Genomic DNA, 26,378 nt, shown 5'->3' on the forward strand with positions numbered 1-26,378 from the left:
TTTGCTCCAGTTTCGAACGGGGATTGACCATTCTTTCTTCTCGACATCGGGATGTATCGGAAGACGGGTGTGTTTGGTCCATTTGAGGGCGTCTTACTCTCCTTTGTTGTTGCACGTTTAGCCGGCTCATTATCGTTCTTGCTTGAAGACGGCGTAACTTCTTCTTCTTGCTTCTTGGGCATGGCTTGTCGTTCCTGCTTTTTAGGTGTTGCTTTGCCCGTGGATTTGATCTCTTTTGGAAGAGCTTCGGGCACCATGTCTTCATCCATGTAGAACTTGGCGTCTGCGAAATGTGATTCGGCTTCAGTGAATGGTTTGGTGTCGCCATAGATCACCTTCACTCCTTCTCGGTAGAATTTTAAGCATTGGTGAAGGGTGGACGGTACTACTCCATTCGCATGGATCCAAGGCCTTCCTAAGAGTAAGCCGTAGGAAGTTCTTGCATCAATCACGTGGAATATCGTGCTCGACTTGAGTTCGCCAATAGTCATCTCCACTCGGATCATGCCCATCGCTCTTTGTCCTCCTTGATTAAAACCTTGGATTAGTAGACGACTTAGGGACAGTTCATCCGCCTTGATGCCGATTGTAATCATTGTCGACTTTGGCATGATGTTTATGGCTGATCCACCATCCACAAGCATGCGGTTGACTTTGTGCTCCTTTACATACCCAGAGACGAAGAGAGGACGGTTGTGAGGCTTGGATCCTAGCAGCAAGTCTTCGTCGGTGAAATGGATTGCGTCCTCTATGGCACAACATGTGGCACATTCATGTGGCCGAAGCTTCAAGTCTTCGTTCTTGCTTTCTTGCACTTCATGTTCATTGGGACTTTCCAAGGCCGCTGCTAATGCTATTCGCATCTTCTTTGGTAATCGTAGCGCTTCCTCAATGCTAAAGTGTGTTGGCAGACCTTCTTCGAGCGTGAGAGTTTTTTCTCCCTCAGTGGTGGTATCTTTGCTTTTTGAAGGTTCTTCCGTTTCTACTTCGACCATATGGCATGCAGCGATGGTGCACTGTTGGAAGAAGTCATTCGGGAAGTACTCGCGCAAGGAGACAGGAATGCGTGGCTCTTGCTCCACGGGTTCCCCAGCATACGTTGGCTTATCGACTTTTACGTTTCTTTTAGGCTTCCTACTGTTGCGGCGACGGTGTTTTCTCACTTGTTCCACCTTTGGTCTTGTGGCTTGTGGTTTTGGTTTCTTTGTTTTTTTGTAGGTCACCAATGTCCATCCTTCATCATCATCGGTATACGCATCTTGTTCGTTTGCCCCCGGCGATGGTTGTGTAGAAGGCGCCGTGTAGCTTGCACATTGATAGGGATGGTTGGGTGTCGTTTGGAGAGGCACGGGATCGAAGGATCCGAACGCCACTGTAGTAGTATGTGTTGCGGCTGTGTCCTCAAGGTCTAGCTCGATTCTCCCTTGTTGCGCTAGCTTCATAATGAGTTCTTTGAGGACGAAGCATTTGCCCACATGATGGCTTACGATACGATGGTACTTGCAGTACCTAGGATCGTTCGTTCGATTCATTTCTTCAGGGCGCTTGCACTCTGGTAACTCAATTACCTTCTTTTCCAGCAAGTCATCTAACATTGCATCCACGTCTGAGTCAGGAAAAGGGTACGTCTTTTGCTCCAACTCTCTCAAGGTGTTTTTATACTTGTCTTGGGTACGAGGAGGCTCACTTCTTTTTGTCTCATTTGCCTTGGTCTTGGAGGAAATCTTGATAGGTGCAGAGGTGGTCTTGATAGGCGCGGATGGGGTTTTGATGGGGGTAGTGTTGACAGTAAAAGTTTCCTTTGCAGGCTTTTTTCCGGTCTTGTCCACACTCGGGGCGAACACCTTATCCTTCTTGAAGTGGGTGATCGGCTCATTCTTTCCGTGATTGGCGATACTCAGCTCCATGTCGTGGGAGCGCGTTGCCAGCTCCTCAAACGTTCTTGGTTTTATGCCTTGGAGAATGTAATGTAACCCCCAGTGCATGCCTTGAACACACATCTCAATGGCAGAGGTTTCAGAGAGCCGATCTTTGCAATCCAGACTTAATGAACGCCATCTATTGATGTAGTCGACGACGGGTTCCTCCTTCCACTGTTTCGTACTGGTCAGCTCCAGCATGCTTACGGTGCGGCGCGTGCTGTAGAAACGGTTGAGGAATTCCTTTTCTAGCTGATCCCAACTGCTGATAGACTCGGGCTCGAGGTCGGTGTACCAGTCAAAGGCGTTGCTTTTCAGCGAGCGCACGAACTGCTTGACGAGGTAGTCTCCCTCTGTTCCAGCATTGCTGCAGGTTTCAATGAAGTGGGCGATATGTTGCTTCGGGTTCCCCTTTCCATCGAACTGCATAAACTTTGGTGGTTGATAGCCCTTTGGCATCTTCAAAGCGTCAATCTTCTTGGAGTAGGGCTTTGAGTATAGTACGGAATCATGTGAGCTTCCTTCATACTGCGCCTTGATGGTGTTGGCGATCATCTCCTGCAGCTGCTGGATAGAGAGAGACCCCATGAGTGTCGCCGCTTGGTCTAGCTTCAGCGTCTCTTCGACGTTCTCCACTGGAGGTTCCTCATCCTCGTCGTTTTCCTTCTTTACCGGATTATCCCCTTGCCTGGCTTTCTCATCGGGCTTTGCATCTAGTTGGTTAACAAGTGCTGCGATTTGCAGGTCTTTTTCCTCCACAGTCCTTGTGAGCTTTGCGATTGCTTCGTTCATCTGAGCCAGCTGCTCCTCAATTGAAGTTGTTCCGGTAACCATGACTTGCATAGCTATGCCGCTGCTCGAGTCGGCATCGGAAAGTAAGGATTCAGAGTACTTCCTCTGGCTTTCCTCTCTTGGCGCCCTGAGCGAGGCCAGGGTGATCACCGGTTCGAACCTCGGGTGCTCTTGTGCCTTCGGCGGAGTTGATGAAGGGGCGGAAGAGGCGGCGGAAAGAGCTTTTGCCTTACTTCGAGTTATGATGCCTGAAGTGATGCCCCCTGTCGTGATGACGCTCTTGTTTCTTGCATTGGCAGCGAGAACAACTTGGGCCTTCCTTGACGCCATTTGTGCTTGTTGCGGATTCAAAGATAGAGATGAGAGGTAGAGACTGTCCCACTGGGCGTGCCAAATTTGTAAACACGGAAATTCCTGAAACGAAAGAGACAAGAACACGTGTACAAAATAATATTTGTATTAATGATTTAGGGGTTACAATCTCTTCTACGAATTTGGCCTCTGATTCTATCTTTGAAACGTGTAGATGTAGTGTTGTTGATCCAGGGGCCGTCGAGGCTTGATCTTGGACGAACAGTTGATGAATGATGAACACCTTCTTCAAGGGCCGTCGGGGCTTGATCTTGAATGGGTGGAAGTTCTTCAAGGGGCGTTGGGGCTTGATCTTGAAGGAGGATTTCACGAAGAACGAAGAGGGCTTTCTTGATCCTTCGGGATTTGCTTGAGAGCTTCTAAGTTTCGAGGCTTCAAGGCTTTGGTGTGGTATGACTTCTCTTCCAATTTGGGAGTAGAGAAAGTGTATGTAAAAAATCCTCCCTTGATTCTTTGATGGAGGAGCCTATTTATAGGCTTTGGGAATGAACCACCACCATCCATTTGTTTTGGTGGATGTTGTAGGTGAATTGGTGGATTGTTGTAGGTGAATTTGGGTGGAGGTTGTAGGTGAATTTGGATGGATTGTTGTAGGTGAATTTGGGTGTATGTTGTAGGTGAATTTGGGTAGGTGAATTTGGGTGGAGGTTGTAGGTGAATTTGAGTAGGTGAATTTGGGTGGAGGTTGTAGGTGAATTTGGATGGATTGTTGTAGGTGAATTTGGGTGTATGTTGTAGGTGAATTTGGGTGAAGGTTGTAGTTTTAATGCAATGGTCAACATTTAATTCACTAAAATTTCAATGTTTACAAATGTAATTTTAATGCGATGGCTAACATTTATTTCAACGAAATTTCAATGTCTACAGCGACCTTCACTACATGTAAATATAAGTTTGTAACGATTATGTGAAACTTCCTTATATTCTAGCAACGGATTTATGCATGCCAATTAAGTGTCGACCCTTAATTAACAAATACAAATAAGTTATCAATCAAATAGTTAAGCCAATTGAATTCACGATTCAAGAGTTCATAACTAGAATTTATCAAATTATATTGCACACATAATCATGGCTTTGAAATCACCCCTAGCCAAGAGGGGTTTAGCCACTCATATTTACAACAAAACGAAAGGAAATGAATTTAAACATTAGAAACAAAAGAAACAAAACACCTAAACGCTCCAATGATCCAAGTTGGATAGCAAGCATGTCCAAGCATTTTCCTTCCCTTCCTTTGCTACGGCACAAGGTGTTGGTGAGTGTTTGAAGGTTTGTTTGTATGGAGGAATGGATGTGAAGATGAATGGATGTGTTTGGATGAAGGTTGTGTTGAAATAGGAGTGAATGATCTAACCAAGTATGAACTCAATTAATGTTACACACACTTCCTTTTATAGAGGAAGTGCATGGCAATGGAAGGGAACATGGAGTGGTGTAGCAATTGAGTGCAATGATTCAATGTAATGATGCATGAAATCTGAAATGATGGAAGGAACAAGGAATGGTGTAGCAATTGAGTGCAATGATTCAATGTAATGATGCATGAAATCTGAAATAATGAAGGGGACAAGGGTGATTATGCATGGCATGGGTGGAAATGCGAGTAAGTGGTGAATCAATGACTGCAAGGAGGTGAAAGGATATTGTGCACATGGTAGACAAAGGAAAGGAAGGTGGAATGATGCAACAAATGAGTCAATGGAGGGAACATGGATGATGATGCACTGCATAGGAATCCAAAGGGACTGCAATGGTGGTGCACGACAATGATGGAAAGGTGAATAGTGGAGTGACACCCCTTTGTGGTTGAGCACTTTGTCCTTTTTACATTAATTCTTCTTTTTCTTTAACACATTCCTAGCCTCTTTAGTCTTCAATTTAGTCCATCCACCTTGCTCCATGCATGTGCTATTCATTCCAAGCCCAAAACTGCTCCAAAATGCACCAAAATGCATCTTATTGCTTCATAAGGCCTATGGACCTACAAACACACGAAAATAGCTTAAAATACATAATTAACTAAGAAATAACAACATAAATGCATGAGAACAAACTAACTCAGTCGCATAAATATGCTCCTATCAGCTATCTTCCGAATACCTTATTATCATGAGGACTATTAATTCGATTTGGCCAAAAGAAAAATGAAAATTTACAGAACCAAACATTTTTTGTGTGGTAAGTTACAAACATTTAAGTTGATTCATTGATCAATAATTACAAGGCTATGCAAGGTTCTATACTGATTTCACTGTTGGAAAAATTAGGGTCTACTTGCTATATTAAATCATATAGAAAATTAAGAAACAATTCATGCAATTATATATCAAAATTAATGCATGCACATGAGTAACCAATATTAAATGAACATGACATAATGGATTAGAAAAACCTAAAAATTTGGTCAAGGCAAATGTTAGACACTTTGTCCTTAAGACAAGTTTACGCCCACTACGGTGCTCATGGTTGATTGGCGCTTGTCTCCCAAAACACAATGACCACGTCCTTGTAATAGTAGCACTCCAAATCACAAGGCTTCGTGAATCACAATTGTGTTGAAAACTCTCTTATATGGACTCGATGAGACTCTCTAATATTTCGTGCACTTTATATATGATTATGTAAATAATGAAAAGTTATTTATGATTACTCTTTGGAAAGTATGTGTGTGACAACCCGTCCCAAAATATATTTTATTGATGGTGAAATGGCTAGAATACCCTTGGACGTTGAGTTGTGTTGTGCGTTTGAGCTTAATATTTTGATCAATTAAATCATTTTCCTAAATGTTTGGGATCAATTAGGACTTACGTTTTTTTTTTTTTTTTATGGGTGCCCAATCCGGACACCAACACGTGCAACCCTTTCTCTCTTTCTCCCTCGAAATCTCTCTCTTTGTCCGTACAATCGTACGGCTATTCACCATCCACCCTCAACCATTCGCAGATCGAGGTTATGGATGTTAGTATCGTGCTTCTTTCAAGCTCAGGAGTCGAGAAGTGGTTTTGGTTGGACGTGAAACCCTCAAAAACCCGAGAACCAAAAACCCCCGAAGAGGTGCACAGTGACTCCGTCGTGATCATGGAGGTTTCATCGAGTTATAAGGTTCTAGTGAGCCTTAGAACTTCTTCATGAAGCTTAGGGAAGGATTTTGAAGGGTTTTGGACGTCGGGAAATCCCAGTTCGCGGAGTTGCAGAGGTGGCCGGACTGTCAAGGTTTTCCCAGCCAGATTTTGCAGTTTTAGGTCCCCAAGGTGGTAAGGATTTTGATCTGAAATATTCCAACACTCAAATTAAAACCCTATGATTGTAGTATATGTAAGTATGGATTGTTTTAGGCCGGGGATTTGAAGGGATGCTAATCTACTCAGTTTAAACTTTAAAACACTAAACTAGACTCAAAAATAGAAAACTAGACTCTTATGACTCAAAACTAACCAAATTGACTCAAAACAGCAAAACTAAGTTAAAAAGACTCAAAATGTGACATCCCACATTGCCCAGGGGAGTGATCCTTAAATGTATATTTCCATCCCTACCTAGGACGAGACCTTTTGGGAGCTCACTGGCTTCGAGTTCCGTATGAACTTCGAAGTTAAGCGAGAATGAGGCCAGAGCATTCCTAGGATGGGTGACCCACTGGGAAGTTGCTCGTGAGTTCCCAAAAACAAAACCGTGAGGGCGTGGTCTGATCCTTAAATGTATATTCCCATCTCTGCCTAGCATGAGGCCTTTTGGGAGCTCACTGGCTTCGGGTTCCGTAGGAACTCTGAAGTTAAGCGAGAATGATGCCAGAGTACTCCCAGGATAGGTGATCCACTAGGAAGTTGCTCATGAGTTCCCAAAAACAAAACCTTGAGGGAATGGTAAGCCCAAAGTGGACAATATCGTGCTACGGTGGTGGAGCGGGCCTAGGATGTGGTGGACCTCGGATCAGGATATGACAATAATGGTATCAGAGCCAATCCCTGGTCGAAAGTGTGCCGACGAGGACGTCGGGCCCCTAAAGGGGGTGGATTGTAACATCCCACATCGCCTATTGGAGTGATCCTTAAATGTATATTCCCATCCTTTCCTAGCATGAGGCCTTTTGGGAGCTCACTGGTTTCAGGTTCCGTAGGAACTCCGAAGTTAAGCGAGAAAGAAGCCAGAGCACTCCCAGGATGGTAACCCACTGGGAAGTTGGTCGTGAGTTCCCAAAAACAAAACCATGAGGGAATGGTAATTCCAAAGCGGACAATATCGTGCTACGGTGGTGGAACGGGCCCGGGATGTGGTGGACCCGAGCCGGGATGTGACACAAAACAACTACTAAAGAGTGATTTGAACGAATTCTCAACTAACTTGACTCAAAATACTAAATGGGGATAGATTTGAACGAAATTAACTAAACTAAGACACCAAATAAGAACTAAGGAGGTTTTTGGACGAATTTGACAAAACTAAATAAATTGCAGCAAACCAAGTAAGTCAAAATGAAATTAAGGTGAATTCAAAGGTGAAAAGCTAGTTAGAGGGGCCTTCTCCACTCATGAAACATATGCACATAAATTGATTTCCAGTATTGTTTCTTCAAACCATGAATGACAATGCTCCAAATTAATTGTGAATGCACAAATTAACTCTCAAATTTCCCTAGATTCATTGAATTGAATGGACAATGCATCGTAACCAAATTATTCTTCTCAAGTTCCTTATATGAACAACATGATAGAGATATATTCAAAGATCATTAAGTGCCATGAAAATCATAAGCATTGTCAAGGCTATCTTAACTATGAACTGCATGATACTCTTACCAAGAATTTACTTAACACAATCGTGACTAGCAACCTTCACTACTTGTAAATATAAGTTTGTAACTATTAGGTGAAACTCCCTTATATTTTAGCATCAAATTCATGCATGCAAACTAAGTATGCATCCTTAATCAACACACGAGAATAAGTTATCAATCAAACATATAAGTAAATCACATTCATATTTTACGAAACAATAACTGAAGGTAATCAATTCATATTAAACATATGTCCATGGCTTCGAATTCACCTCTAACTAAAAAGGAATTTAGTTTCTCATGTTCATAACAATTGAAAAGCAATCTGAAATAAGCATTGAAACTAAAACGAGGGAAGAAAGAACTTTTAGAACTCCAATGGTTGCAGGTGGCTTGTGGCACAAGGTCTTCCTTCTTCAATGGGATCCACGGCAAGACTTCTTCTTCTCCAAAATTGCGACTGAATGTGTTTTAGAATTATATGGGGGTTAGTAATCGAAATTATGGCTAAAAACATATATTTATAGGCTAGGGTTTGGCAGAATTTTCTGGAGGAGAATGCTTAGGGTTTGCGGCACAAGGCTTGGCCCAATCCAAGGGGGAAAATAACTAGGGTTTCTGAAAGATTTTAGGGTTTCAAGAAGGGAAGGGGTGCGGCACTCTTTTAGGCTTCTAGAAAGAAAATGTTTTGTGCAGAAATTGGGACTTCTAGAAGGATTTGGGGTGCCACCTTTTTAGGGCTTCTAGAAAGGTTGGTGCGGCACATGCATAAGAGAAGGGATAGGTCTTCTAGAAGGGATTTAGGTCCCCTTGTAGTTGATTACTAATCTTCCAAGACCTGAATTTATTTCTCCATCTCTTTAGCACGTTCCTAGCTTCACTTGATCTTCAAAAACTTCCATTCCTTGTGCTCCACATGCATGCAATCCAATCCAGGCCAAAAGTGCTCTAAAATACTTCAAAATGCACTTTCTTGCCAACTTTGCCAATTAGACCTACAGACACACGAAAATAGCTTAAAACATTATAATAAACACAAACTAACTATGAAAATGCAAGAAAAGAAGCTAACTAAGTTGCATAAATATGCTCCTATCAAATTCCCCCACACTTAGCTTTTGCTAGTACTCGAGCAAAACAAAACAAACAAAACAAACCTAAACCTTCGAACATTCGCCTCAGGGATTTCCAATGAAACATGACATATTAAAAATCACTACTCATATAGATTTTAGTTATCCTTACCCTCGTGCACACACTTAATCACAGTCACCACTCACTAGCTCGCATTTAATTAATTTAAAACAATGTTTTGAATGTAGTAATATGCCTTAGAGAATCCCTCAATTCCTTACCGGATATACACTCTATTTTCGCATAGAATTTCTGACTACACTCCCTATACTAGGTATATGTGAGAAGTTTGATGTAAAAAAAAAAAGCACTTTCTGGAATTATTAATGCATGTATATATATATGATCTCATGAAAGGAATGCCACTACTTAGACGCGAGAACCAGGGATACCATATGCTCATACTAATCTCAAACTCCACATATTGAAACACACAACAACCAAGATTAAAGTCTAAGGGTTGTAACGGGGCTAAGGGTATTAGCTAACAAAGAAAGGTAAGGATAAATAAAGGTTCTTAAAGTAATAGTAAACAAAGTAATGAAATCAACTTAGAATTCACTCTTGAATGCAGCAAATAACTTGAAACACTAAGGGGATTTCGTACATACTTAGGGTCATATTCAAACTTTTTAGACCCTTTCTTCAACAACCAATACTTGTGAGTTCATTCTCACTTATTTTCAACTTATTTTTTCTTTTCTTTTTTCCACTTTTTCTTCTTTTTCACGTTTTTTTTTTTTTTGCTTTTCTCTTTCTACTCATGTACATAACCTTCCGCCACACTTGATTTCTGCAATATGTTTGATCAAAAGGAATTCTCTCTAAGTCATGCTCCACTATACTTTAAGAACAAGGGTATAGATAATCCTATTCTAGGCTAGGTAGGGATAATGTGGCTAACAATGAAAATAGGCTAAAAAAGGCTCAAAGGGGTTAAACCTACAAAACAAATGCATGGGATGAAGGCTTTTTGGCTTTGGTGGTAACTACTAAACAACTTCATCTTGTTATATGTTATGCACTCAATTTTAGGCTTTGAATGAAATGGCATGAGTTCTAGTATTTGGAACTAAAATGATAAAACGCATTCTAAGTAGCAACCAAGCAAAGAATAATGAGATCATGCAACAACTTTAGAAAACAAGAAATCACAGATTAATAACTCTCCAAATAATATTTAGGCTCAAGTTTCTCAGGGTTGTAGCGTTAGTTTGAGTTCCTTCCTTCAAGCATGTTACAAAAACTGATTTTTTTTTCCTTTGTGATTACATGTGAATTCGTAAATGACAACTATAACCAAGCATAAACCAAAGAGCATATCAAACTTCCACCCATGTTTGTGGCTTTCTTTAATAGTCGTGCAATTAAAAACCAAATCCTCATCATTGTGTTGGAAGGTACCCTACGACACATACACACAAAAACGACTCTTTTTGGGTTTTTCAAAACTTTTTCTATATATTTTTTTCAAATTTTCGTATTTTTCTTTCAAAGCACACTAAAACACTTCAAAACACACTAAAAACACTTAAAAACAGTGAAAGACAACTCTAGTGGTGCTAGGTGATAAAAACTCACGAAGTTTCAATAAAAACACTTGTTTACCCCCCCCCCCCACACACACACTTAAACCAAACATTGTCCTCAATGTTTCAAACATAGACTAACACGCAGGCAAGTAAAGAACACAACTAACAAACACGACAATCATGGCAAAGTAAAAATAAGAAAGAAAAGGGGGTAAGAACGCAAATTTGTTTATGGAGTTAGAATTCCATCAAGCCCTCGTATAAACACATGGGTTGCCTCTCAAGAAGTGCTTGCTTTAACATCTTCCAGCCGGATGATACCTCTATTCAAGCTTCAATAGGGCCAACGGCATGGAAGGGTACATCCGCCACGACATGCTCCTCAAAAGTCTCGTAGTAGGGCTTCAAACGGTGTCCATTTACCTTGAATTCATGTCCCGTCTTCAAACTTTGAATTTGGAGTACACCATAAGGAAAAACATTAGTAACAACAAAAGGTCCAATCCATTTAGAATGTAACTTACCTGGAAACAAACGAAGCTGGGAGTTATAGAGTAGCACTTTGTGCCCGATAGAGAATGTCTTGCCACGAATCATCTTGTCATGGGCCGCCTTTGTTTTCTCCTTGTAAATGTGAGCATTTTCATAATCTTCATACCTAATCTCTTCAAGCTCATTCAATTGGAGCTTCCTATGATTTCCAGTGGCATTAATGTCCATATTGAATGTCTTGACTGCCCAATGTGCACGATGCTCCAACTTCACGAGAAGATGACATGGTTTCCCATAGATGAGCCGAAATGGGGACATTCCAATTGGTGTTTTGTAGGCTATACGATATGCCCACAATGCATCATTCAAACGCAAGCTCCAATCTTTCCTAGTTGGTCTAACCGTCTTCTCCAAAATCTGCTTGATTTCCCTATTCGACACTGATACGACCAATATTGCATACATTTTAATGCCCTTTAGTTTAGATTTTTGTTATGTTTTTTAGTGAATTTAGTTTGTTTCATTTAGTCTTATGTTTTTCTTAGATTTGAAGAGTGAAGATGAAGAAAGAAGAAAAATGAGCATTTTGGCGATTGAAGTGAGTTATGTGCCCTGGAAGCAGAAGCTGTTTGTGCAGATCAGCCAACTTGACGGAATAAACTGTACTTCCTCAGAATGAACCAGCTGTTGAGCCTTATACCATTGGAAAGATATGGATGTTAGCTTTCAGAGGAATTTTACGGACTGTGATTTCGAGTTTCCTAGACGATGTTATGAAAGTTTTTGTACAAGACGTCGGTCAGCCAAGTCTACGCGGAAATTGCAAAGTCTGTTAGGTTTTTCAAGTCATAATTCAGTCGAAGCCCAAAGCCCAAGATAGAAAACGTTGGAGATGATTTTAGTCCTATTTCAAATGGGTCTGGAGTAATTTACTTGGTAAACTTACCTGCCACATCATCAATTATCCAATACAAATGAGGAAAAGATTAAAAAAAAGACCTAAGGATGCTAGGATTTTGACGAATCTATAAGGGAGAGATTGTAGGAAGCAAAGGGGGTTCTCTGGTGAGGGATTCTCTGCGTGTTTTTGGAGGAGCAGCAGCCGCTTTCCATCTTTCCTAAGTTTTTCATGTTCTTAATACTTTTAATTATGTTTTCTTATTTTATGAGTAACTAAACTCTTTTTCTAGGGTTAGGATGATGCCCTAGCATGAATGTCTATGGTTTTTAATGTTATTCATTGGATTTCTAGTTTCTTTTAGATGAATGCTTAATCACTGTTTGAATTGTTACTGTTTGTTTGAGTTCTTTGATTGATCACCTTAGGACTTTGCATCTAGTAAGATTGGAAGATGAATTTGAGGTTGAACTAGCAATATAATTCAATTAGCTTCTTGTGGTTAAGTGTGGTAAATTACATTATTGCTTGACAAAGAATAATGGTTTGCTTGGTTCCCTTGTTTTCTAGAGCGTAAAGAGTCCTACTTGTTAAATTTATGCCTTAACCAGGATAGACTGCATGTTAGGATATACGACCTCTGCCTGAACTAGGAGAGAATCATTCACTTAAGGAAAACTATGGTCTAATGTGCCTGACAAGGACTTAGATACGGGAATTATCATCTAAAGAATTGAAAGATCCATTGAATGCATTGAAACCTAAATTAGATTGCTTGTGGTTGATTCCGAATCCCTAGACTTTTCATCACTTGCCTTAAAACACAACATTTTCTTCTCTTTAATTTCAGTTTTTACTTAAGGTTCTGTTTTTGTTCGTTTATAAAATCATCACAACAAATTCTTCACATCCTTGATTGATTTTATTAATTAAGATCGAGTCTAGTCCGTTGTTTGAATTTATAGTTTTGTGTTTGTGTGTTATTAATATTATTAGATTTGGTTTAGTTTATCGAATTGGAGATTGAATTAGAATCCTCGTGGGAACGATACTTGGATTTGCAAAACGCTATATTACGACTACTTTGTGCACTTGCAAGTTTACACCAAGTTTTTGGCGCCGTTGCCGGGGACTCTAATTGAGTCCCCCAATTTGATATTTTATTTCATATCTAATAAGTAGTTATTGTAGATTATTCAATTTGATTTTGTTTTGTTCTCTAGTTTCGAGTAAGAGTCATAACTATTAAGATAAGTAAAAGTAATTGTCGTCACTGTTTTATTTCAGTTTCTGTATCACTGTTTCGACACAGTTTTGGACTAAACTATTCGATTTTTTACCAGGCATATTGTATATCGTTGGAAAGCCCCAGAAGTCTAGTTTTCAACCCAACAAACAGATCAATGATTGGATTTTTGAGCTGCAAGAAATTTACAAAATACTGAGCAGTGGTCAAACAAGGAGCACAGTCTGGTCGTATATGCAAGGTAGACGTTCGTTGCAATTTGAGTTGATTCATATAGACCAAGAACTTGAGAGTACTTTAAGAGAACAGCGGAGGCAGCAAGTGTTTCAAGAACCAGCCATGGGGGAAGTCAATAATGGTAGAGATAATCCTCCACCATTGCCACCACCACAACCAAGGCTCATGCGTGATTATACAAAGCCAACGGAGTACAACGCACCGTCATGCATTGTTTTGGCTCCAATTGCGCAGCGATTTGAGATTCGTCCACAAATCTTTCAGTTGCTGCCTATATTTCTTGGGAAGGAGGAAGAAAATCCATACCATCATATCAAGGCGTTTTTCAAGCTATGTTCCACATTCACATTCACCAATGTTACTGAAGAGCAAATTCGACTTCGGTTATTCCCATTCTCTTTGAGGGATAAAGCAAGCAGTTGGTTGGATTCTCTTCCCGAAGCATCTATCGACACATGGACAGAATTATCCAAGAAGTTTTTGTCCAAGTTCTTCCCCGCTCGAAGAACCAATGCTCTGATCAATGAAATCATGAGCTTTCGGCAACAAGAAGGTGAACAGTTTCATGAAAGTTGGGAGCGATATAAGGACTTGTTTCTTCAATGTCCTCATCATGGTTTCAACACTTGGCAAAAGGTTCATTATTTTTACAAAGGTTTGAACTCTCAATGTAGGAGTTTGGTTGATTCAACAGTTGGTGGAACCTTGATGGACAAAACTCCAGAAGATGCCATTCATGCCTTTGAAACTATATGTGAAAATTCTGAGCATTGGGATTTTCCTACAAAAGATTCGAGAGTTCCAACTGCATCGTCAACAAAAAGAGGAGGCATTTATGAAGTTGATACAAGGACGGGTTTAGAGGCACAAGTAGCAGCTCTCACGAAGCTTCTCACACCACTAGTAAGCAAGATAGCCACGCAGCCATGTAGCTTATGTGCAAGCATCGCCCATGACATGGAACATTGTCCAGCAAATCCTAATCTAGAAGGCATGCATGAGGTCAAAGCATTTAGTGGGAGGCCCCGAAATGATCCGTACTCAAATAATTATAACCCGGGATGGAGAGAACACCCGAATTTTTCTTGGAGAGATTCCCAAAATAGCATGGGACCATCCAATTCAACAAAGCAATATCAGCAGCCTTATCAAGCTCCTCCAATTCAACAAGAAGACCCTTCTATCAAGGACATGCTATCTCAACTCTTAAAGAAAACCGATCGGTATGAACAGGAAGTTGTATCGCTTAGACAAAGTCAGACGGTGTTGGAAAAGGCTCAATCTAATTTTGAGATTCAATTGGGACAAATAGCTACTACTTTGAACAAATTGGAGCGAGCACAAGGGCAATTTCCAAGCCAAACAGAAATTAATCCAAGAAATAATGAGCATGTGATGGCCATTACAACCTTGAGAAGTGGGAAGATGATCGACAACAAAGTAGAGATGCATGAGAAAGTTGAAAAGGAGAAGGAGAGGGGAACGGATATGAATGACCAGCAGCAAAATCATTATTTTAAGAGTTCAAAACAGCCACTATCTGAGCCGAAAAGAACTTTATTTGATCCAATGCTTAAGGATGTGGTGTATGATCCTCCTCTACCATTCCCTCAGCGTGCAAAGAAGGGAAGAAAAGATCAGTACTCGGGGCATATATTGGACCAATTCAAGAAAGTTCAAATCAACATTCCATTGCTTGAAGCCATCAAAGAAATTCCATCATATGCAAAATTCTTGAAAGAACTGTGTACTCACAAGCGAAAGTATGGAAAATATGAAGAGGTGATGTTATCAGAAACGGTAAGTGCAGTGCTTCAACGAAAATTGCCACCAAAACTCAAGGATCCAGGAAGCTTTACAGTTTCGTGCATTATTGGAGAAAGAAAATTTGAACGAGCCTTACTTGACTTGGGAGCAAGTGTCAATCTTATGCCTTATTCTGCGTACAAACATCTAAGTTTGGGGGAGTTAAAACATTGTTCCATGTCTTTACAACTTGCTGATCGTTCTGTGAAATATCCAAGGGGCATTATTGAAGATGTACTTGTCAAGGTTGATCAATTCATTCTTCCTGCTGACTTCATTGTTTTGGACATGGAAGAAGCTGAAATTCCAGGCAATGAGCTACCTCTCATTCTTGGTAGACCTTTCATGGCTACTGCAGGTACTAAAATTGATGTAAAAGCTGGTTTACTAACCATGACTGTGCAGGATGTTACCGTAAAATTTCAGATCTTTGAAGCTTTGAAGAGTCCTTTGGATCCTCATGATTGTTTTCAGATTGATGTTGTGGATCGAATGAAAGAGAAGTTTGAGGTTGCTCCTGACAAAGCTTTACCTCGGAAATATTTTGAACCAAACCAAAAGGTTTTGTGGAAAAAGTCAAGGTTCAAGTTATTTCCCACTAGGCTTCGATCTAGATGGACTGGACCTTATCTCGTTGTGCAAGCGTATCCCCATAGTGTTGTGGAAATTCAAGATATGAAGAGTGGTTTGATATTTAAGGTGAATGGCCATCGTTTGAAGCAATACCTGGACCCTATCCCACAAATGAATGAGGAGGTTTTGTACCTCAATGATTCTCCATTCATTTGAAGGTCGCTAAGTCCGGCTGAAGACTTTAAATTTAGCGCTTCTTTGGAGGCAACCCAAGCATTTGATGCAAGAAGATGGAGTTGGTATGTGCGGCAAGTCTGACTTTAGCGACCACTTAACCAGGGGAGTCCTAAACTTTACTCTTTATTTTTCATCTTATTTTTATTCCGTTCTACTTTTCCTTATTTGTTTAACTCATTGCATGCCTTGTTTTTCATTTCACATTGAGGACAATGTGTTATTCAAGTTTGGGGGAGAGATCTCATTTTGATAGTTTTTCCAGTTAGTTGTTTTGTGTCATTAAACGTAGGCTCTCTGTTTTAGTAAATTCTGGAACAATCTGTTGCTGATTCTGAGTTTTGGTCCGCGTTGTGTTCTTTAATTTTTCGTTCTGAATCCAACCATATAAAGAACGTTGAATTCTACCAAGTAGTTTGCAAGATATATGTAAAAAAATGAACAGAGGTCAGAAATTGGTTATTGCAGAGCATGAAGTCTTCGTTTTCAAGTCTTGACTGTTAGTTTTTGTTAGTTGTCCTGTTCTGTCTTTGTTAGTTGTTCTGTTTTCATTAGTGTCTAAAAATAAAAATAAAAATAAAAATAAAAATAAAAAATAAAAATATAAAAAAATAAAAATAAAAATAAAAATTATTTTTTGCTCTTCTCTCAATCTTGTTGGTTAATCCTTTCCAAATCCAATGATAATAACTCGGTTGCCACTTAAATATGGTTCTAAGAAATTGATAAGCATTGTTTGTGTTCTTTGTTTGATTCTTTGGTTAGCTATGCTTTATAAGATCATTCTTTACACCTTTCTCATGCACTTAGCCAAGGTTAATGCAATTGTTTGCTTGCTTAGAGAATTATATGCAGATTAAGTACTCATTAAGATCTCAACGAACACTAGAACTTGCTTCAATATCTCTCGAGGCGAAATCCTAAATCATGCAATATTGGGGAGATGATTTTGGCCATTTTTGGACCGTTTGAGCCTTTATATACCCAACCTCTTATGTTATGTTATCCTTAGTTAGCCCCTTGAAGCCAAACACTTAACTTTTTCTTTCATTACCCACATTAATCCTTACCCATTTAACCAGTATTAGCCATACCTTATAGCTTGAGATGAATACCAAGATGATGAAGACAGCGATAAAGGTTGAGTGTACATCAAAGATGTGGCGTGTACCGAGGTACTTTGTGTTATATTACTATTCAGTTTTGAAAAAAAAAAAAAAAAAAAAAAGAAAGAAAGAAAGAAATAAAAAGTTTGAAAGTGTTCCATTCCTAACATGAGTCCTGGACGCCAAGAATCATATTTCAAAAGCGGCTCGACCGAAATACATATGAAGAAGTCTTGGTATATCTCAGGTTCTAGTTTTTTTTCCTACCCTTTATTTCATAGCCAATAACCTAGCCTAACGTTACAACCTTTGTAAAGTCCATTTGATCTTTGGTGTTGCACTGAGTTACATTAGTGGAGAGATGATATGAAGAGCAAGCCTATGGGGTTCGATATATTCGTTATCCAGAGATCATCATACCACACTTGTGTGCATATACCTATCCGAGTTGCAAGCGTTGTGATAACTACTGGCTAGTCATATACGTACCAGAAGAATGGTTGTGTAAGGTGTTGTTAATTTTTGAATCATGTTTAGAATTCTTACAATGTTTCTCTATTCTTTGAGTTATATTTTCCATGCAATCTTTGAGAAATATATTTGGAAGGTCTAACTGCATTGTGTTTTGTTTAAATTTAATTTTGAGTCTTTGTTGTGTTTGCTTGAGGACAAGCAAAGTCTAAGTTTGGGGGTATTTGATACGACCAATATTGCATACATTTTAATGCCCTTTAGTTTAGATTTTTGTTATGTTTTTTAGTGAATTTAGTTTGTTTCATTTAGTTTTATGTTTTTCTTAGATTTGAAGAGTGAAGATGAAGAAAGAAGAAAAATGAGCATTTTGGCGATTGAAGTGAGTTATGTGCCCTGGAAGCAGAAGCTGTTTGTGCAGATCAGCCAACTTGACGGAATAAACTGTACTTCCTCAGAATGAACCAGCTGTTGAGCCTTATACTATTGGAAAGATATGGATGTTAGCTTTCAGAGGAATTTTACGGACTGTGATTTCGAGTTTCCTAGACGATGTTATGAAAGTTTTTGTACAAGACGTCGGTCAGCCAAGTCTACGCGGAAATTGCAAAGTCTGTTGGGTTTTTCAAGTCATAATTCAGTCGAAGCCCAAAGCCCAAGATAGAAAACGTTGGAGATGATTTTAGTCCTATTTCAAATGGGTCTGGAGTAATTTACTTGGTAAACTTACCTGCCACATCATCAATTATCCAATACAAATGAGGAAAAGATTAAAAAAAAGACCTAAGGATGCTAGGATTTTGACGAATCTATAAGGGAGAGATTGTAGGAAGCAAAGGGGGTTCTCTGGTGAGGGATTCTCTGCGTGTTTTTGGAGGAGCAGCAGCCGCTTTCCATCTTTCCTAAGTTTTTCATGTTTTTAATACTTTTAATTATGTTTTCTTATTTTATGAGTAACTAAACTCTTTTTCTAGGGTTAGGATGATGCCCTAGCATGAATGTCTATGGTTTTTAATGTTATTTATTGGATTTCTAGTTTCTTTTAGATGAATGCTTAATCACTGTTTGAATTGTTACTGTTTGTTTGAGTTCTTTGATTGATCACCTTAGGACTTTGCATCTAGTAAGATTGGAAGATGAATTTGAGGCTGAACTAGCAATATAATTCAATTAGCTTCTTGTGGTTAAGTGTGGTAAATTACATTATTGCTTGACAAAGAATAATGGTTTGCTTGGTTCCCTTGTTTTCTAGAGCGTAAAGAGTCCTACTTGTTAAATTTATGCCTTAACCAGGATAGACTGCATGTTAGGATATACGACCTCTGCCTGAACTAGGAGAGAATCATTCACTTAAGGAAAACTATGGTCTAATGTGCCTGACAAGGACTTAGATACGGGAATTATCATCTAAAGAATTGAAAGATCCATTGAATGCATTGAAACCTAAATTAGATTGCTTGTGGTTGATTCCGAATCCCTAGACTTTTCATCACTTGCCTTAAAACACAACATTTTCTTCTCTTTAATTTCAGTTTTTACTTAAGGTTCTGTTTTTGTTCGTTTATAAAATCATCACAACAAATTCTTCACATCCTTGATTGATTTTATTAATTAAGATCGAGTCTAGTCCGTTGTTTGAATTTATAGTTTTGTGTTTGTGTGTTATTAATATTATTAGATTTGGTTTAGTTTATCGAATTGGAGATTGAATTAGAATCCTCGTGGGAATGATACTTGGACTTGCAAAACGCTATATTACAACTACTTTGTGCACTTGCAAGTTTACACCAGACACCTCGGCTTGCCCACTTGTTTGAGGATGATAAGGTGTTGAAACCTTATGCATGACATTGTATTTCTTGAGTAGCGCCTCAATGGTTCGATTGCAAAAATGGGAACCCCCATCACTGATTAGTACTCGCGGCATTCCAAACCTTGCAAATATGTTAGTTTTAACAAAATCTGCAACCACTTTAGAATCATTAGTACGGGTGGCTTTTGCTTCCACCCATTTCGACACATAATCCACAACAAGTAATATATAAAGGAAACCATGTGAGGAAGGAAAATGACCCATGAAATCAATACCCCATACATCAAAGATTTCGACATAATAGATAGGATGCTGCGACATTTGGTCTTTTGCACTTATATTACCCGTTCTTTGACAACGATCACAAGTCATACAAAAGTTCTAGCATCTCTAAAGATAGTTGGCCAATAAAGTCCACATTCTAAAACCTTATGTCATGTGCATTGTGTGCCAAAATGACCCCTACATGCATAAGTGTGATAGAAAGTTAAAATCGAGTGAAACTCGGAATTATGCACACACCTACGTAGAATCTGATCAGGGTAATATTTCCACAAATAAGGGTCATCCCAAACATAACACCTAGCATCTCTCTTGAGTTTATCACGTTGGTGCTTATTGAGGGTGCTTGGAATTTGTTTAGTCACTAAGTAATTCACCAAATCAGCATACCATGGCTTACTTACCTCAATGGATAGCAATTGCTCATCTGGGAAAGCTTTTGGGATAGGTAATGGGTCCTCATACTGCACCAAATTACTCAAGTGTTCAGCCACCACGTTTTCACTCCCTTTCTTGTCTCGGATTTCCACATCAAACTCTTGGAGAAGTAACATCCAACGAATAAGCCTTGGCTTAGCCTCCTTTTTGTGAGCAAATACTTCAAAGCTACATGATCCGTGTAAATTATAACTTTAGTTCCAAGTAAATAAGAACGAAACTTATCTAAAGCAAATACAACATCAAGAAGTTCTTTTTCAGTGGTGGAATAATTCAATTGTGCATCATTCAAGGTTCGGGATGCATAATATATGACATGTGGCTTTTTGTACTTCCTTTGTCCCAAAACAACCCTTAATTCATAATCTTAGGCATCGCACATAAGCTCAAAAGGAAGGCTTCAATCTGGTGGGACTATGATGGGGGTCGAAGTTATCATCTCTTTGAGGTGATTGAACGCCTTCTCACACTTATCATCAAACTTGAATGGCACATCCTTTTGTAGAAGTTGGCAAAAGGGTTGGGAAATCTTAGAAAAATCTTTGATAATCGCCTATAGAATCCTGCATGTCCAAGAAAAGAACGAACCTCTCTCACCGAAGTGGGAGAAGGTAAGTAGCGTACAAGATCTATTTTTGATTTATCAACCTCTATTCCCTTTGCTGAAACTATATGACCTAAAATTATGCCTTGTTTAACCATAAAGTGACATTTTCCCAATTTAAAACAAGGTTAGTTGCAATGCACTGTTTTAAGATTAAAGTGAGATTATCTAAACAACCATCAAACAAATAACCAAATATGCTAAAATCATCCATGAAAACTTCAATGATCTTCTCAACAAAATCTAAAAAGATACTTACCATGCATCTTTGGAACGTGGCTGGTGCATTACATAAACCTAATGGCATTCGACGATAAGCAAAAGTACCAAATGGACAAGTAAAAGTAGTCTTTTCTTGATCATCTAGAGCTATAACTGATGCGAAATATATAAGCACACAAATTAAACCCTCTTTTTGTCAATTGCAGTAAAGTATGTAAGTAGGGATCGTTCTCGACCGGGGATTAGAAGGGATTGCTAAACACTTGAAAACTGACTTAGAAAAGTAAAAACAAAGTTTAAAACACTAAATTAGACTCAAAGAATGCAAAACTAAAGTTTAAAACACTAAAACAAACCAAAAACTCAAAATAGCAACCAAAAGAGTCCAAACTGCCTTAAAAACACTTTTTGGGCAGTTTTGAACACAAAGCACCAAATTGGACGAATTTGGGCTTTAACTTGTACCAAAACACTTAAAAACATAAACCAAAACACTTTCTAACTAATCTAGGACTTCAAAATAAATGGGGGTTTGATTTGGACGAAAATAAACTGACAAAACAGATTGCAAAGTAAAAACAGATTTGAAAACGATTTTGGGGTTTTAAATGGATGATGGATTAGTTAGAGGCTCTTTCTCCACACATGACAAGTATGCAAACAACTCGATTTCCAGTTATTCATTCATTGAATTATGAATGACAATGCCCCAAATTAACCGTGACATCACTAGTTAATTCTCAAGTTTTCCTTGTGTTATTGGATTGGATGACATCATTCGACAACCCAAAGCATTCCTCGAAAGTTCCCTACATGACATCATAATAAAGATACAATCAAAGATCATTACGTTCAATGAAAACTATAAGCATTGACAAAGCATTTGCAACTATGACATCATGTCACTCATGCTAGGAATTGGACTTAACGCGATCGTGACTAGCAACCTTCACTACATATGAATATAAGTATGTGACGATTATGTGAAACAACCTTATATTCTAGCATCATATTCATGCAAGCCAATTAAGTGTCGACCCCTAATTAACAAACACAAATAAGTTATTACTCGCACAGTTAAGCCAATTGCATTCACGATTCAAGAACTCATAACTAGAATTTATCAAATCAAATTGCACACATAGTCATGGCTTCGAAATCACCCCTAACCAATAGGGGTTTAGCCACTCATGTTCATAGCAAAACGAAAGGAAAAGAAATTAAACATTGAAATCATAAAACGAATTACACCTAGAATGCACCAACGATGAAGCTTGAGCCTCCAAGAGTCCTTCCTTCATTCTCCTTGCTACAACAAACAAATGGGTGAGTTTTGGGGGTTATGGATGGTGTAGAACAATGGGTTTATGGCTGGGATAGGTGTATGGGACGGCTAGGGTGGTTTTGGGTCAGAAAATAGGGTGGTTTTGGGACGGCTAGTGCGGCAGAGAGTGGGATGGTGTTTCTGGCTTGAATGGGAGTGAATGGTTTCCTTTGTGGCTGCACAAGGATGTATATTTAAAGGGATTAGGAAAATAAAAACCCTAGGCTATTTAGGTAATCAGAAATTAAGTCAAAAGCTTCTAGAAATAGGAAATCAAATCAGAAAATTAAAGGAAAGGGCAAGGAATATGCGGCAAGGGTCTAAAACACATTAGGAATGTGTTTTAATGCTTAAAATCAGGAAAGGACCCTCTCCCTTGCACGGCAAGGAAGAGGAAAGGTTAAGGGGGTACGGCAAGGTATGTTTTTGTGCAAGGAATGTGTATTTGATGCTCTAGAATGCTTAGGAGACCTTCAAAGTTGATAAAACTTAGGAACATTTAGGAAAGGTCAAACCAAAGTAGGAAACCTTGGCATAACTTTCCTATTTCAAGTAGGAATCCTTCTTGGAGTAGGAATCCTTGTTCTTCTAGGAATCCTCATGTGTTAGGAATCCATCTTCAATTAGGAATCCTTCGTCGATTAGGAATCCTAATTTCTTCAAGTCTTCAATTCATCCATTCCTTTTTCTCCAAACATGTGATAATCATTCCAAGCTCCATTTTGCTCCAAAAGGCTCCAAAAGGCTCCAAAATGCATACTTTGCCTTTAGAATCTGAAAACACACAAAAGTAACTTTAAACACTAAAATAGCTAACGAAACATAACATAAATGCATGAGAACAAGCCACTTAAGTCTCATAAATATGCTCCTATCAATAACAATTTGATTATATCCCAAATAAACATCAATAAATCAATAAAAAAATGACCAGCTAACCTTTCAAGCATTTGATCAATGAACGGCAAAGGGAAGTGATCTTTCCTTATGGTGGCATTGAGCTTCCTATAGTCAATGCAAACTCTCCAACCTATTTGGATACGAGTGGGCACAAGTTCATTCTCTGCATTCTTCACCACGGTGACTCCAGATTTCTTGGGAACAACTTGCACCGGTGAAACCCAATAGCTATCCAAAATTGGATAAATCACTCCATAATCAAGAAGCTTGATAATTTCCTTTTTCACAACTTCCATCATTGGAGGGTTAAGTTGGTGTTGAGCCTTTCGAGTTGGTTTAGCCCATTCCTCTAGAAGTATGCGATGCATGCAAGTTGTAGGGCTAATTCCCTTAATGTCGGCCAATGTCCATCCAATGGTTGTTTTGTGCTCTTTCAACACCCGAACCAATTTCTCGTCCTCCATTGCCGTGAGTGATGAAGAGACAATGACGGGCAACGTCTCTTTATCTCCCAAAAAGACATACTTTAAATGATCCGGCAATGGTTTAAGCTCAAGGATAGGTGCCTGAATCACTGAAGGTAACAACTTATTAGTAGAAACAGGAAATGGAATTGAGATCGAAGGCTTACCAACATGTTGTGGAAATGACTCAAGGGCAGTAACCATCTCGGCATTTGCTACAGGAATAGGTTCTGCCAGATTGGGTTTAAGCCCAATTCTTTGTGCAATTGTTGTTTCAAGGGCATCCTCATTCAAGGAATCATGATAATCATGTGCCAAAGCATCAAATACATCAATAGAAAAACAAGAATGATCATATTTAGGATACTTTATAGTTTCAGAAATATTAAAATCAATAATCTTGCCATCAAATTCCATTGTTAATGTCTCTTTAAACACATCTATCTTGGTGCGGGCTATTTTCATGAAAGGTCTTCCAAGGAGGATCGACAAGGGTGTAGAATGGGCCAAATCTTCCATCTCAAGCACATAGAAGTCCGTTGGAAATACTAAGTCATTAACCTGCACCAAAACATCTTCCAAAACCCCTTTTGGATATGCATTAGAACGATCGGCTAATTGAATTATAACACCTTCATTTTTAAGCTCTCCTAAGTTCATAGATGCATAAATAGAGTATGGCATGACATTGATGGAAGCACCTAAATCTAACATGGCATGTTCAAACTTGGTATTTCCAATAACACAAGGATTGTAAAACTACCTGGATCTTTGCATTTTGGTGGTAGTTTCCTTTGCAAAACAACACTTACATTTTCACTTATCCGAAGGAAAAAGCATAAACCTGGAAGGAAAAGGCACATTTGGTGGAATTAGATTAGAATTGGTCGAATTAGGAACAACCTTACCTGATAGTGACAGTTTAGGGTCCTTGGGAGGCTGCGGCAAGGATGGTTCCACCTTTGTCGTGGCCTTGTCCATCTCCTCCTCTTTGAGCAACAGCTTTTCATCCTCTTTTTTACTTGATTTGGACGTGTTTGGCTTTATTCCAACCCCTTTTCCACTTCTCAATGTGATGGCCTTAGCGGTTTCAAAACCTCATTTTGGATTGATAATGGTTGAACTAAGCAGTTTGCCTGTTCTCTAAATTGTCCCATGAACTCTGCTACTTGTCCCATTTGTTTCTTCAATTCATCCACCTCTTTAGCTTGATTTTGCATCTCTTTGGTTTGATTTTGTATTCCCTGAGTCAAAGAGGTTAGTACTTGAAGAATTTTATCATTGTCCAACGACGTACCTGAATTTGTTGGGGCAGATTGTGGTAGTGCAAATGGCCTTTGATAGAGCCCCAGAGGTGGCTGTCTATATCCTCCTTGTTGTTGAGGCTGTTGAGGCTCTCTCTACTTGAAGTTTAGGTGATCTCTCTAGCCCAAATTGTAGGTGTTAGAGTATGGATCATTCTGTGGCTGATTTTGGCCTTGGTAGCCCATGACATTTGCACTTTCCTATCCTCCATTCTTTATCAATTGAGGTCATTGATCATTGAGATGCCCTTGCATTGAGCACACTCCACATATAGCCGAACCTTGCACTTTGGATCCATTGACAACCTATGACAAAAGAATAGTGAGATTAGCCATTTGAAATTGAAGTTCAGAAATTACACTAACCTCATTGACATGTAGCTGCCGTGGGGGATCTCTTTGTCCAACTCCTTTATATTGTTATGCATTCAAGGCTCGGTTGGCAATTAAGATCTTTGCAGCCACCAGTGTTTTATTAACCAAAGCACCTCCTGCTGAAGCATCAAGCATTTGTCTCTCAATTGGAAGGAGTCCTTCATAGAAATATTGAATCAAGAGCTCTTCCTTCATTTGATGTTGTGGGCAGGATGCAACTAACATCTTAAAACGCTCATAATAAGCTGGAAATGATATTCTTTGGTTTTGTTGGATTCCACTAATCCTCTTCCTTAAAAGAATGACTCTTGAAGTTGGAAAGAATTTCTCTAGAAATGCTCTCTTCATGCTTTCCCAAGAAGTAACGATTCCAGGTGCCAATTCGTATAGCCAATCTTTAGCCTTTTCCAAAAGAGAAAATGGAAAGGCTTTCATCTTCAAAATGCTCTCATCAACGTTGATGGGTGTCATGCTTGAGCACACCACTTCAAACTCTTTCAAATGCTTGTTTGGATCTTCCATGGACAGCCCATGGTATTTGGGAATATGATGCAGCAATTGACTTCAACTCAAACTCATCGATCTTTTCTTGGGCAGCCATGGGGTATTGAATGCAAAGGGGCACGAAATTGTCCAATCTCTAGGCTGATAGTTCTTTCATTGTTCGATTATCCATAGCCATGTCTAGTTCTTCCTCTTCTTCTTCTTCTTCAATTTCATATTCAAAGCTAGAACTAGGTGGATTAGGTTCTGGCTGTTTCCTCTTCATTTTCAAAGTTCTTTCAAAATCGTCGTCAACTCCAAGATATTTGCACTAATAGGTTGAGAACTTCGAGTCATAAACTAGTACCTAAAACAAAGGAAACAAACCAAAAAAAAAATCAGAAACACAAGAAAAATAAAAACATAAACAAAAGGAAAACACACGGCAATAGCTAGGGGAAGATTAGCAAATTTTGCTAATCCCTGGCAACGGCGCCAAAATTTGATGTGAAATATTCCAACACTCAAATTAAAACCCTATGATTGTAGTATATGTAAGTAGGGATCGTTTTGGGCC

General features: G+C 39.1%; 1 protein-coding gene and 1 pseudogene across 1 annotated transcript; one reads left to right on the forward strand and one right to left on the reverse strand.

Annotated features, from left to right (window-relative positions):
* Positions 1 to 13,399: 13,399 nt before the first annotated feature.
* Positions 13,400 to 15,997, forward strand: LOC126630137 (uncharacterized). The gene has a single exon (XM_050300276.1). It carries the CDS (start codon positions 13,400 to 13,402, stop codon positions 15,995 to 15,997), a length of 2,598 nt encoding a protein of 865 aa, XP_050156233.1.
* On the reverse strand, positions 13,916 to 14,022 carry LOC126630866 (small nucleolar RNA R71; annotated as a pseudogene).
* Positions 15,998 to 26,378: the final 10,381 nt, after the last annotated feature.

Source organism: Malus sylvestris, chromosome 7, assembly GCF_916048215.2.
Source record: "Malus sylvestris chromosome 7, drMalSylv7.2, whole genome shotgun sequence".
NCBI classification, from domain to species: Eukaryota; Viridiplantae; Streptophyta; class Magnoliopsida; order Rosales; family Rosaceae; genus Malus; species Malus sylvestris.

What these genes read in the sequence shown, in the direction of transcription:
- LOC126630137 (XM_050300276.1), top strand. Translation starts at nt 13,400, where the DNA reads ATGCAAGGTAGACGTTCGTTGCAATTTGAGTTGATTCATATAGACCAA.